The 15,219-nt window shown below is 39.3% G+C and overlaps 1 protein-coding gene across 4 annotated transcripts in view; it reads right to left on the bottom strand.

Moving 5' to 3' along the window:
• The window catches only part of Mapre2 (microtubule-associated protein, RP/EB family, member 2), a 158,691-nt gene that overhangs the window by 51,830 nt on the left and 91,642 nt on the right, over positions 1 to 15,219 (bottom strand). For 3 of the 4 annotated variants that reach the window (XM_005372794.2, XM_005372792.2, XM_005372791.1), the window contains one exon: positions 9,653 to 9,780. The exons of the other annotated variant lie outside the window; for it this stretch is intronic. In XM_005372794.2, the coding sequence (XP_005372851.1) occupies positions 9,653 to 9,773 (121 nt within the window). In that variant the 5' untranslated portion in view covers positions 9,774 to 9,780. The remainder of the gene's footprint in view (positions 1 to 9,652; positions 9,781 to 15,219) is intronic. 4 annotated transcript variants of the gene reach the window in all.

The following is a 15,219-nucleotide window of genomic DNA, read 5'->3' as shown; positions in this document are numbered from 1 at the left end:
CACTGTCTGGTGATGATGCAGGCTGGACGTGTACTTTTGTCCTTGTTCTACCTTGGCTTTATATTCACGTAAGCTGGAAAGAAGGGAACACGAATGCTCCGGACAGACATATATGTCATTGAGAACTCCAGCAGTAAAGGAATAGGTTTCTAATGGGTGTAATTATGTTGGTTTTGCATATTCTTGATCCTCTGGCTCTGGCCCACCATCTGTAAGTGCTCAGTAAATATCTGCCTACTGCAGGAATAAGTAAGGCAACAGAGAGAACATCAAAATGATACCTTTATTCAAAATCACCCCCTTCCTTTTCTCAGCCTAAATCTACATTAAACATTTAGCTTGGATAGCATTTCAATTCCATTTAACTTTGTAATATTTATTAACCATCTACTAAATTCATATAGATGTTTGGCCAAAGATCCAAATATGGCTGAGACTAAAAGCTTTTCTAGACTGAAATAATCCTTGATTCCTTTGGATACTTCAGGAATTATTATTGAAGCCTTATTGTCCTTTTGCTGCTCTGACACACTGCAGGTATCTTATGGGTACATTTAACATGCATAAAACTGATACCTTCTCCCTGCCTTGATCAATTTTTTAAAATCTAAAATGTCCCTTTGGGCTGGGGATCTAACTCAGCAGCACAGTGCCTGCCTGGCAAGCACAAGGTCTTCAGTTCAATTCCCAGTACCAACAATAAAAAAAAAAATGTCCCTTTGTTACCATTTATGCTTGAACGGAAACCTCATTTTTCCAAGCTTAGCACAAGCATCACTTTCTCTGTGAAGCTTTTCGGTTAGCAGTGCAGAACTGCTTTACAATACTGGTGGTGGGAGCCTAGCAGTGGACTGAACTGCATTCTAATTAGCTTTTCTCCTAGTTAACTGGTGAGTATGTTTTTAAGACTGGTACCCTAGAGATACAGGGAAGCTTCTGAGAGGTGGGTCCTTGTGGGCAATCCTTATGTCACTGGAGGCATCCCTCTGAGGGTGACTGTGAGACCCTAGCTCCTTCTTTCTTCTCTTTTTTGCTTCCTGGCTGTGAGTTGAAAAGTTTGGTTTCACCACATGTCCCTGCCATGATGTACTGCCTTCTCAGAGGCTCAAAGAAAGGGGGTCAGTGATCATGGACTAGAACTTCTAACACTGTGAGCCAAAATGAGCTTTTCTTCTTTTAAGTAGATTATCTCCAGAATTTCATTGTAGTGAAGAAAAACTGATGAATACAACTGGGGCCGGTGCCCAAGTCATCTGTCCACCATGCTAGCAGTGTCTGCCATGATAACACCGGCATCTCCAGAATTCCCGTATGGGCAACGTTTGGATGCTGGAGAATGGCTGGAGCCAGAAAACAGGTAACTCTCAAATGTTGCATCAGCGCACTCCTTTACGCGTAAGACTAGGGAAACATCAGCTTCTCATTCTGAGGAAGGTTAGTGAAAGTATCAGTGGAGCTTCTTCACATGGTTACCTCAACACAGGCTTCTCAAAATGAATCAAGACCATGGACAGCAGTGATATACTGATGAGGAAGTCCTTGGGGGGAACCAAGCTGTAACAAAACTATTCTGGAAGATGTTCTACTTTCCTCAAAGGCATAGAAAGGAGGAGATGAGGATGTGAAGTCCTCTTAGGAACAAACTCAGAGCAAGGCCAGGTCCAACATGAGGAAAGGACCACATGTTGGCATGGGAATGGCAGATCACTGTGAAGTTTGCCCTGTGTGAGCTCAGGTAGATACACAGAGATTTATCTATCTATCTATCTATCTATCTATCTATCTATCTATCTATTACTTACCTACCTACCTACCTACCTATCTATCTTATTATTGTTCTTCTTCCTTACAGGGTTGTTACAAGAATTAAAGAAAATAATACATATAAAGAGCACATGGAAAGTGGTACAATGAGAGAGAGAGATATAAAAGTTGAAGTATTTTGACTCATTATGCTCCTAAAGCATAAAAGTATTATGTGCCTGGTTAAAATAGAGCTGTAAAAATGAATGGACTTGAATTGGACTGTTTCATATATGAAACATGAAATCTCAAAATGCACATTTTAGATTCCACAGACAAAAATCAAAGAATAAAATGAAGTCCCTGGCTTCCTACCAGCAAAGAAAGGGTATGAACATATTGCTAAAATCTTCTAGTTTATCTGCTGAAAAGCATTTGAAGGCTTCTCCAGTTCTGAAGTCTTTCCTCAGATAAACATTATGAGGTGCCTAAGTCATCATAAATTCATTTGTAAAAGGAAGTAACCATTTCCCCCAAATTTACACTCTTCCTGTAAAAGTCTTTAGATGTTTTAAACTGAAAGGAAGAGAAGAGAAAGAAAAAACAGCAGTATAAATTCAAAACAATGTTTTATAAGGAACACATTCATCATGTAAAGTAACCAACATCTTGACAAAAATCAAAATAACTTTCAATATGTTGGAACATACATTTTTTTTCCTTGTTAAGATACTGGTTTTACAGATCTTGATGAGTGAGTTCAGAACAAGCATGTCATCATGTGGTTAAAAATAGACATCTTATAAAACAGACAAAATTAAAAGATTTCTGCAATTAGAACTATGAGTTAGGATAAGCCTTAAAACTAACCAGGTGTTTGGCTCCAGCAAGGGTTCTCACACCCCTTACCTATGATCCCTGGCCCTAGAATTAGAGCTCTGGGCCCTAAAGTTATTGGAGTCAGGGCTGGGACTTCCAAGTCTCCTCAGTAACACAGCACTCATCCCTGTCACACTGTACAGCAGGGCTCAATCTCTGGACGCACAACTGCATCCATCCACTATTGAGGGGTAGGTAAAATTCAGCACTTAGTATAGTACATTTAGCAGTTTGTGAATTAGCAATAAAATATACTGAGTAAGAACCTTGAAGACTGTACTCAGTTATGACCTCTGGGAATTTCCCAGATAAAGGGATATTGTAAGAGATGAAATTGTTGGATTTAAGGAAGGATACTGGTTTTTTTCACAACTTCTTAAAATTATTTTTTGTGATCTTATTAGGAATTCACAAAGGCAACCATTAGTTTAATTTTCTAATTATATAACACCTATTTGCTTTGTTCCTATTAACGAGCTTCTCTTCATTGTGATTACATACTCCTTGAATTTTCATTGAGTACATACACTATGTAGCCTTCAATAAAACAACTACATTCCAGGTGATCTATTTCTCCTAGCCTGTTTTATTTCCCTAGCCCCTTTTGGAAAAAAAAATTTCCCTCAGTTTGGTGTTTATCATTACCCTAAAAGGAAATTTGAAAGCAAAGGATATAAAGATGGATCTACAGGTCTAGTCCTGTTAAAAAATGCTAATGTAGTCACGTGACAGCTGTCCAATTAGAGACCAAAGCAGTTATCATTTGGCTTCATGGAATTTAAACATATCTGCTGCATTCCTCCTGACAATGTTAACAGTTCTATGGTTTCCTGAGAATGTCATGCACGTATGCATAGTTGCTTCAAATGAGTAGAGTAAGACCAATTTTCACATACTCCTCTGATGAGATCATCAGAAAAACCTTCTCTTAGGGAAGACAATGTGCTTCACGTATCTAGAGCAGGACCTAAGAAAGCACTTAATTATTGCCTTAGTTACTGCCTAGAGTCCCCATATCTCAAGACAGAGGCCACCCTAGCTTGGGAGTCTGTCAGTAGAAGAAAAAAAACCTAAAGCCCTCACACATTCTGCAACAAGCTAGCTGTCCAGATGGAGGGCAGCAATTCTCAGGGGTCTCCCTGTCTGCGGCATTCTGCTGCCCAGGAGCACCTGGCCACTCCCAAAGAATCTGAATGAATGTCTTTTCCACCGACTCCCTTGTTGCTGCCCCTCTTCCCTTACTTCCTGCTTTGTATGCTCCAAGCTCTCCCAAAACCAGACTTGCCACAGTTCGATCGCTAGTCTTTTGTAGGACAGGACTCTGCTGTACTGAGCTGTCTGAGAGCCTCAAGGACAATGACCTTATCACCCTGTCCCCAGAAACCAGCCCAAAGTAGGGCTGAAAACACATTTGTTAAGTGACTCTGATTATCAGAACTGAAGACAGTAACGATAGGCAGAGATGTGGCTGACTGCTTTCAAAGATGCATCATCCATATGTGTAAAATCCAAAAGGTACAGACAGCTTGGTAAAGGAAAGTGAACGCACCCCCCCATGGTGTTCAGCATTACAAAAGGCAGTTAAACAAAACACCAATTTATCTTTATTTTCAGCAGCAAAGTGCCAAGATAGAGGCAAATAAACAAATTTAGAAGGAAAAATAAAAAGCCCTTTTGTCTAAACATTTTCTGCTCAAAAACCAAACTCCCTTTCAGCCCCTGCTCCAGTGGAGACACCTGAGTAACTCCGCCCCCGCCCCCAGCAACTGAACGCGAGGCTGGACCCTCCCTGCCCTTACCCAGCTCAGTTTGTTCCTTCTTCTCCAGGAAACTGGAATGCTGAGACGGAGCAAACTGATCCTACCATTAGCTAGGGAAGAAAATTGTCAGCAAAAACAAAAACCTTCTGAGCAATACCTCCTAATATAAATAATATCCCATTGTAGTACAATTACCTCTCTAATAATAGTAACACAATCTGAGATGGCTTAGCTTTCTTACAGAAAATATCAGTTGGTAATCTTACAAAGCTAAGTAACCTCCTGGGCTTGCAGACACTGCCGGGACATCCTTACTTGTTTTCCATTTAATAGCGGAGGGCTGATAAAAGCAACCCTACTAAATTTAGCCTCTGAGCTCATTTCATCACTAACCTGTCCTCCTGACAGAGGTCTCCGAGGACAGAGGAGCGGAAGCACAGGGGACACCATGCTAGGTGGGGATCAACCTATTTAACAGGCACAGATCTGCAGCCAAAAATGGTCATGAAGAACACTGTGCTGGGCTCCGAAACAACTGCCGTCAGGACAAATCGCACAGGACCCCGCGTCGGGTCTGACGGCCACACTTATGTTAACCCCAGAGCACACCCTTAATCCTAGTCTACAGAGCTATCACATACCTAGACCTGTAAATGCTACTGCAGTATCAACACCAGAAACTTGGTCCAAGGTAAAGCTTGAACCAGTCTGGAGAAGTAGAGATTGAAACTGAATCAAATCCTCCTTGTCTTTCTACTTTTTTCAAGTCAATAGAGAAAAATACCTAAATTTTTCATCAAAAAATGGTTTAATTCAAATGACATTTTACTGAAACACTCAAATGCTTGGGAAAATAACAGCCCCCGAGAGCACGGTGACAGCCCCGAGGGGCAGCGACTCTACTGTACAGACGAAGCGGTGGTCTGCTGCTGTCTTGTCCTGTGAGGCAGTGGGAAGGAGGAGGGAAGGCGCATAGACACAGAAGGGCAGACTGGGCTGCTGAGCTTTGCTGCTCAGATTCGGCCTTAGGGAAGGGAACTGGGCACAGAGAAATGGAGGCAGGAACTGCGTTTCAAAGAGGCTTGGTATGTCAGGGCAGGGGAGAGGGCAAGGAAGAGGAAAGGGTGCTCCTCCTCGCTCCTGTCAGACTCAACTCCTGTTGCTTTTGCTCTTCCTTTCCTTACAACCCACCGTTTTTAAAAAAATTATCTCTAATAAGAGATCTCGAATTGCTAAAGGTTTTCTTAGGGTGCCCACTCACTCTCTATACCACCTCATAAATCATCTAGTAGAGAGGTTTGAGCTAGTAGTACTCAGGCAAAAACACAACATCCCTGAACCAAAACATAAAATACTTCAAAACCAAACAGATCTGATATTACACATGGTTCACCACCACCCCCATTCCACAATGGAAAATCCAATGGTTGTTTCATTTTTGATGTTTTTTTTTTTTTCTCAAAAATTTTACATATGAATACATTCATCCTGGGGCATTGGCACATATACACATCACTTCTTAATCCTTCTGGCTTACCCTCCCCTTGCTTTCCCTCCACACCCACTATCCCTAGATCTCCTTTCCATCGCAAAAGCCTACCTCCCTGTTTTCTATCATCCATCTTTTAGACAATGATTCAGTTTCAAAACAAAGGTAGGCAAGCACCATATCACCACAGTATTATAGGCAACTGTAATTGCTATCTATACACCGTTGATAGCTCACACTCCATCTACACAGCCATTTTTTGTACATGAAGTTTAAAAGTTGTTTTTCACAAGTAATAAATGCAAAGTGTGAACATAAGCTAGTGACCCAGATTTACTGCTGAAAGAAAAAGCTCATAAGGTTACATCGTGGGATAAAATAACAGGAGTTAAGAATGAGTCATTTTCACTGTTTTGCAATTTACTACAATGGGTTCCCAAATGTTCTACCTTCTTACACCATCTTCCCTTTAAAAAAAGCTTTTTAATGCTTATATAAAAATAAAAGATATACTACAAAGGGACTGAAAATTCTGGGGAAAATGTAACTTCAATGTGAAGTACTATTTTCAGCTCTTTATGAGCTAAAGAAAAACTGATGTTAGTTTGAATATCGAGCTAGAAGGAGATCTCTTAGCTGGAAATTTAAAAAAAGAAGAGAAAGGGGAAATAATAGGGGAAGAATGCAAAAATGGCATGACCAAGACAGGAACGTAAGTTTTCATAAAGCAGAGTAAGAAAAGATGTTGAACAAGGGAAAAAAACCATCAATTTCGATTTGTAGAAGTATTTTGTGCACGTTTTTCCAGAGCATGCTACTAAAATAGAACCCTACATGGTACACTAGAAGTAAATAAACACTGAAGAAAAATATCCCCTCCCAAATTTGACTCTTCATAAATGTGAGGCTAAATCACATAGGTCAACAACATTTGGATGTGTTCTTATCCTAATAGCACTGTCCTAGCTGCTTTAAGTGTCTTCTAGAACAATGAAGGGCATAAATAAATAAATTCATAAATAATTAAGAAGCTAGCTTCCTCCTGCTAAATGTCCTAGCTGAAAATAAAAGTTGCAGATTAAATTATGAATAGGGCAATGGTGCCAGGCAGATTTTTGGATAATTTACCTTCACTTTTAGAGGTTTGGGGTTTCTCAAAAATGACCTGCAAGCTCGAGGCTACAGACAAAAGTAGTAAACTGCTTTTAAAAATGCAATTTTGAAGCTGTGCTCCCAAAGGTACTGACTGAGAAGGGCAAGGGTCCCCAAGCATTTTTCGTATAAACTCCACAGTTTATACTTCACCATCTTCCCTTTAAAAAACTTTGAAAAATTCTTATATTTGGTATACAGGCAACTACTGCCTAAACTAAATGACCACTCTAATATGGAGATTAACAAGCTTATTTTCCAGCAAGAAACATGTTTCAGGGCAGAAAGGAACCTTTAAATCGAACTTATTCTTCTAAACCAACCTTGTAACCTTAGGTTGCCAGAAGTTACCCTAATGGAAATTATGCCTGTCCAATAGTGATGAAAATGCTGTCTACATATTCTGATCAAGCCACATTTGACAGCAGCAATGTAGCTGCAAACGGGTGTCAAATGTACTTCGATGCTTTAAGATAGCAATACAAGAATCCTTCACAAATGCTGCTTAAAATTTTATTGAATTTGCCTTGTGGGAAATTTTAGAGATCTGCAAAGATTACATATACACACACACACACACATATTGCTCATAAACATTTGCTACTACACCTTAAAAAATTCTAATTTGCTCTCATTTTATTTGCAACCAAAAATTGTTTAAGTATACTGTATGGGAGGCTCCTCAGGGATTCTTTAAACATTTAAGGCCAAAGTAGAAATGTTCTCTAGAACTCTTTTCCTTATTTCCTTCCTTATTTCTGTTTTTCTTGATAACCAACCTCATTCCCCTTACCTCCGCTTACACACACACACTGTGGGTAAGATTTAAATTTTTGTCTTTGCCTCCTAGTAGTTGCAAAGGCTTTTTGTTCATCCCTCAAATGTGCGTTTCTGAAGGAACACTGTGCACTGTGGAGAATGGGTAATTTCAATACCCAGTGGTATGTGCTATTAACCAAAGGGTTGCTAATACAGAGGTTTTTCCCCACCAAAGACAAAGAAAGTATTAGAGAGCACCAGAATGCACAGCAAAAACAACACAATAATATCTGAGTGAATGGAGTTGAGTAAAATACAGTAAGAGCTGTTTCTGAAAGTAACTCAGGGCTACTTCAGTAGGCCAACAATATATATATCTGGTACATCGTAGTCCTAGTCTACTTTTCTCTAACTTGTATTGAAGGCCAAAAAAAAAAACTAGTCAGTTACTACCTCTCCTGACGTAAGTCACAGGACTTCATGTTTGATTCCTAGGCACAGAGAGGTGGGGAAGGCAACGCCTAGCCAATCACAATGACTTCCTCACAGGAAAAAGGTTCGTGAAGGAAGACATGTCACTAGCAGTGAATGTTCATCCTCTAATGTATTCTGACCAAACCTAGATCTAACGAAGGGAGAACACTTAAACTGGTGGGTGCTGGACGCATACATGATCTGACAGTGACCACCAGAGCATGTCAAATTCTGACTTCATGGCATGAAACTGTTTTTACACATGACTTGCTGGAAAAGATAGCAAAATGTCCAACACCCATGCTTCAGCTGAAAGTGACGACTCTTTGGTATCTAGTATCTCTCATGGATTTACCCACAAACACATTTCAGTCATGTTTTCTACTTTCTCATAATATTGTCAAGTTAGAGCCAGAAGTAGAAAAGAAATTTCTTAATTGTTCGTTTACAAGAAGAAAATACTTTTCTTTTCCAAAGGAGGACTATTTATTTCCTTGATAAATACCTGAATGAATTACTTTACTTTATATATGTCCCTACTTTATTATTGAAATCGAAGGTTTTTTTTAAAAAAAGTTTAACTCAACATGCAGTCTTTGCAGATCTACTTAGTATCAAGTAATAGTGCCATCTAGGTATTTAACAAAAAATAAAATCTGAGCCTATTCTCAAGAACTCTCATTACCTTTGGGGAAACAGGAACCAGACATTACAGCACAGCATGGTGCCGGTCACCCTGAGGGGAGGGCGGGCTTTGGGAACAGCAGGAATCTGGCAGCCTGGGAAGCTGAGGAACACTTCCCGGAGAGGTTGGCAGGTGAGCTGCATTTCAAAGCACAGACAGGACTACACCAACATGAAGAAGGAGAAAGACCTTCTAAACCAAGGGAGTGTGAAAAAAATCTATGGGATGTCCACGGGAAGCAGTCTTCAGGGAACAAGGAGGGTTTTGTGGGGCTGAGGCACAGCGGGGAGTGATGTGCAAGACGGAACTGTGAAGATGGAAAGCAGCAACCACAGAAGACAGCATCTGATCCTGGGGGAGGGACAATGCGGGGCCCTGAGGGTGCCACAAGATGACTCTACGTTGCAAGCAGTAAATGTGGGGGCAAATGGGGCGAGGGAGAAGAGGCTAGGAGACAGCATGAAAGAGGAGGAATTACAGAGAGCAGGCCAGAGGCAATTCACAATACTTGTCAGGACGGCTTGATGCTATTACATGTTCAGGCCTTTTTCTCCCATCTGTTCTTTAGCTATACCTGAATTTTCTCCTTTAATTGTATGTCAAACCTGATACACGTTTTTCCTACCCAAAACACATCATGTATGGTTCATAAAATTACATTCTTCAAGTCAGTAAACATATCAGGGAAATACTTAAAAGATGATCTCTTACCTGAACAAAGCTGTTCCACTTTTGTGTAGTTTAAAGATACTATGTCATTAACCCATGCAATGATGTCATGTCTGCTCATAGTCTCCTGGGTTATCGAGGTAGAATACACGTTGACTGCCATTCCCCAACTAGGAATAAGCAAACAAAAATATATTTACCCACATGAAAACAAATTAATGTGACTCTAAAGGAGATCATCACAGAGAGGATCCTGGCAGAGCTTACGGGATATAAAAGTCCCCCTGCCTCAGCCTTTTCTTGGCTTACCGTTTTCTCACTGTATTCCACATATGTGCCGATCATAATTGCATTTCACAAGCTTTTCATGCAGCATCTTTTGCATCACCCCCAAACAGACCATAGTTCTTTAGGTCCTGAAATTCCTAATTTATAACATGGTTTTGGGTCTCACTTTTGATCTTAGGCTTATGTGTGATATTATGAAGTTACCAGACCTACAGCAGTACACCAGAATATAATTTTAGTTTTACACATGACTTCATAATCACAGTACTTCATTACACATACTTCCAAGTGTTAGTGTCTTATATTAAGTTTGCCATTCTAATAGATATGTAGTGATAAAGGATTCTTTTTAACATTTAAACCTGGGTGAAACTTTACAGCTTTATTAAATTCATAGAGTGCATACGCATAGGTATGTATAAACTTTTATTTTGGAAATTTTCAATATATGCAAAAGGAAAGAGAAAAATATAATGACCAGTGATTGTTACCTCTTGGCTTTAACAGTTGTCAATACTTGATCAATCTTGTGTCATTTATACTGAAAACTCCGCTCTGCCAATCCTACTCAGCCCTGTAAGCCAGTTTATATGGAGTAAATACCAAGCATCACATCATTTCATTATAAATATTTTAGTGTGTGTCTCTAAAACATAAGGCCATTTAAAAAAGTACTGAAACATAATAGTATCATCACACCAAAAGATGATCATATAAGTATTGTAATATCTTACAATTTTGTTTGTTTGGATATGGATTCAAATAACTTTCATACACTGTGATGATTTGGTAAGTTCTTAGATTTCTACTATCTATATCTTTCTTAACCTCTAGTCTTTCCTTGTAATTTTTTTTAGCGTTGTTGAAGACACTAGGTTGATTGGCAGTTTCTAATTCTGGATTTTGTTTTTGTTTTTTTGGTTTCTCTCCGGTACTGGGAACCCAACTCACGACCTTGCGCTTGCCAGGCAGGTGCTTTTGCAGCTGAGCTAAATCCCCAGCCCCTAATTCTGGATTTTGTGCATCATATCCCATTGGTGTGGTTAATGCTACCCTCTTGTCTTTTGGAGTCTTCTTGAAGTGTAATTTGATCTAGGGGCTTGATCTGACTCTAGTACCAATTGGAAGGGGGGACTCATTCATACAGTGTTTGAATTTCCATCAAGGGGCACATAATGTCTGGTTGGCTCTTTCTGACGTATTGTTAGCTACTGATACTTGCCTAAATGCAATGTTTCATTAGAAACTTCAAAGTGATACTCTACTATTCACTCTCGATTTATTAGCTGGAATAATTCTACAATGAGAAAGTTCCCTCTTAGGTATCCTGAGGTTCAACTCATATAAGAAAGGCAGAAGAGATGCCTGATTCACTTCATTTACAAGTCCTCAAAATGATGCGGTCTCTAATACTGTCCAAATATGGCCGATGGGTTTTTAAAAATTTTTGAAGTACTGTACTGTATAATTATGAACTCATAGATTGAAATATTTGATATGTTTAACTATATGAAACATATCAAATCAAATGTTTATTTATATAAAACATATTTGATGTGTTTCAGTCCATCACAGTTTATGTATTTGATACAAGCTTGAAAGAGCTGATGTCTTTTGAGTTCTTCTGACTGCTGGCAGTCTTTGGTAATGTCCTTGCTTTCTGGTATGAGCCGTTCCAGGCTCAACTTGTACCTTTCCTGCCTCAGAATTAGAAGCAGTCATTTGTCCAAGGGCTTCTCATTCCTTTCAATGGCAAACAAAAGAGATACAAAAGTAGTATGTTCCAACATGAGCAGACAGGAGAGCAAAATCTATAGCTTACAGGTTTACGAAACAGTTGTGCTTGAATTATTTACTCTCATTAAAGTGATAGAAATTTGTTCTCTACTTCAAAATGCTAAATGAAGATTATGCGTAGAAATAAATATAAAAACAAATATCCATCCACTCATCTCAGAAACAGCCTTATTTATAAATTCTCTTTTGAAGATCTGAAAAATCTTTTGGCACTGACCTTGAGTACTGCTTTTCTACACCATTTTTAAGAGCTGTCTTGGGGGGGGGCTATGATAACATCTATCATGTGTTAAATTATTTGCTTTAAAAATCCAATTTCTACCATCTGTATATAGTATATAAAACCTAAGGATAAATAATTTTTTTTTTTTTTTGGCTTTTTTTCCGGTACTGGGAATTGAACTCACGACTTTGCGCTTGCCAGGCAGGCGCTGTGCCACTGAGCTAAATCCCCAGCCCCTCCTAAGGATAATTCAAAATTTAAAATATTTTTGACTCATGTAATTTTTGCATAACTCTTGGCAGTGTGCTTTATTCCTAATGGCTTCTTCTTCATGCAGTAATGAAAAGCCTTTACATTTCCAGGTACTATATGGATGGAGGGTAAGGCAGGAAGGCCCAGAATTATGCTAGCTGGCATTAAACCCAATAAAGATGAACATTTTTGCTCCAGATTGATTTAAAATAAAAAAACTAAACACAAAACAGATTGGTGTTTTGGGAAGATAGTCCTTACATCAGTAGGTAAAAATATTTTGTGGTTACATAAGAGGAAGATAGACAACAAAAGGACAGGCAGAAAAGTTATGGCATCTTTTAAAAAATCCATGAAAACGAGGAAGAAGTTAGTGGCTGCAGTCTGTTGATGAATCACTTTCCTCCTGGGCTTCATGATAACAGTCACCTGGGGACAACTGTCCTTTCATAATCTAAACATTCAGCACACAAAGGCAAGGAAAGGTGCTATGTGTCTTCCAAGAGTTCCATGAAAACAGTGGTAGATTTGGGCTTTGAGAAATTCCAGTTAATTAGCTGGTTATTACTCACTAGATTCGTCACTCTCACCTCTGCCATAAAGCTGCCCAACTAACACACTTGCAGTTCCAGAAGCCCTGTAGCAGGAGCAACCATGTGCTAAAGGACTTGAGGGGAAACGAGATCAGTGGACAGAACAAGAGTAAGGGTAAGCCAGTGAAAATTAGGAATTCTTTTAAAGGTTTTCTTAAGTAAAACACTGACAACACTCAGTGGTGGCCAACCTACCGCGTCGGTGCCACAGCGGGCTGTGTGTATCTTCGAAAGCTCTAAAAGGTTCGCCATGACTGTGTTAATTTTTAAATGGACTTTAAATTACCTCAAATTAGCAATGGGATCAATAATATTTCCATTTACCACCCATGCTGATGGGACTATTCTTATAATCTACCTTCTCCCAATTTCACTGAGGTGCTTCTAAATTCATTCGACCCTGTGGCCGTCTTTCCAATGTGCCAGGCCTTTGGATTGTATAGGTGACAGCGCTGAGGCCCGACAACATCTCCTTCTAAGAAGCGCCCTTCTGAACCTCTAGGATGTCGCCTGCTTGCCAAAGTGGAAAAAGAACTTTATTCTTGCCCCACCACCCGCCATTTTTCTTCTCAATCCCTTCAGCTCCCTTTTTTGCTACAAGTGTGATTTCAATATATTCAAACCAAAATTATCAGGGAACCCAAAAATTCACAGGAGAAAATTATATATTTTCAACTATTAAATCCAGGTGAGAGAATATTAAACAGTCCTATCCCTTCCCTAGACACACTTCAAAATCATGAGATTTCATTATTACTGTCTTGGGTCTCAATCTACTGACAATATAAAGGTAGAAGCATCTGTCCCTGCTGAGTGTACAGAAATGTTCTACAGAAAACACAGGAAGTTTTACACCATACTACAGACAAAGTGAGTCCATGTTCCCTCTTCTGTGAGGAAAGCAGGGCTGGAATTACATTCTTCATTTACAAAGCTGGCACGGTGATGCACACCTGTAATCCCAGCACTTGAGAGGCTGAGGCAGGAGGATCACCATGAGTTCCAGGCCAGCCTAGGCCACATAGTGAATTCAAGGCCAGCCTGGACTACATAGTGAGACTTTGTCTCAAAAAAGAAAAAAAAAAACTTCATTTACAAACACAGATGTTAAGTGTTGCCTGTTAATTGGCAGACACAAATTTCAAGGCAGAACTCTTTGTCCCTGAGAAGAACTTATAAGCCCATGAATATCATACTGAAGGTATAAAACCATGTCAAATATTAATTTATTCGTTTCCAAAAAATTAAGAAAAATAAATGGTTTTAAAAGGTAAGGTCATACTGAATACAAAGAACCAATGCACTGTGTGGAAACTGTTTTCAAGGTTGTATCTTTACTATGTCTTTTACATGAAAACAACAGAATATTCTCTGCTGACCAGCCATGTGGCTTTTGCGATATACGCATTTGCCATGAAAGGCAAAGCACTGCCCACTGGCCCCCCCACCCCAGATTCTTAACTAGGTCATTATGAATTTAAGATTCAGTAAGAATAACATCACAGAAACTAGACAAATACAGGATACAGTATTAGCATTTCAGTCCCTACATCACTATATTTTAATTTTGCATTAAAATTTTCTCATAAAATGAACTTTCATCCATTGCTCCTACTTGAAAATAAACTAAAACCCACAATATACTTATACATTGTTTTTGTGGCTGTTGGAATGTTTTTCTAGGAAGATGACAATGAATTTTCTTTTCTTTTTTTGCAAACAGGAAAACACAGAGAGACAGACAGACAGACGGAGACAGAGACAGAGACAGAGAGAAATCTCTTTATATCTCTAGTAAAGGGAAGTCCCAATATTGGTCCGTCTGAGGATAGTGGCTACTGATACACGACTTCAGGAAAAGGACAGACTTAGGCAGAGGACCGACATGTTACTGTTTCTGCTTAGTTCTGTCTTGTATTCGAGATCCAGGAGTGGCACTGTGCGGAGAGGCACAGCAAGTTTATGCTTTGCAGCAATTTTTGAACCATACAAATTAGACACTGCATTTCTCCTTACTAAAACAAATGGAATTTTCTGTGAGTCAATGGGACTTGAATTAGCCTACTGAGCAAAGCCTGGATAAAAGATGGGCAAGCCCTAAACTGTGGAAACCAAACTATGAATTCTATTGCCTTACTAGTCACAGGCCCCAAACTCAGTTACAAAGTATGGTACAAATTTGTCCAAGAAAAAGTTTGGCAAGCTTTGTGAATCATCGCAGAGGAGTGTCTCTACAAAATTAGAAAAATATGTGAAATGTCATAGCTAGCATTAGGTGTGTTCACTGAAATCATTTCTTATGTAATACATTTTGTCTCTGCACCCTGCCCCCACACTAACTATCATAGCCAGACTTCAGGAAAAGGGGCTGCTTTCCTCCTTTTCTCCCTTTGCATTTTCCTTGACCATACCTTTTGGACAACTTGGTGTTAGCAGTTTTTGTTTTGGGTTTTTTT

The sequence above is a fragment of the Chinchilla lanigera genome, unplaced genomic scaffold (assembly GCF_000276665.1).
Source record: "Chinchilla lanigera isolate Chin_1 unplaced genomic scaffold, ChiLan1.0 scaffold00001, whole genome shotgun sequence".
Lineage (NCBI taxonomy): Eukaryota > Metazoa > Chordata > Mammalia > Rodentia > Chinchillidae > Chinchilla > Chinchilla lanigera.
Note: the sequence above shows the minus strand (reverse complement) of the source record. Positions and strands in the feature narration are given on the sequence as shown.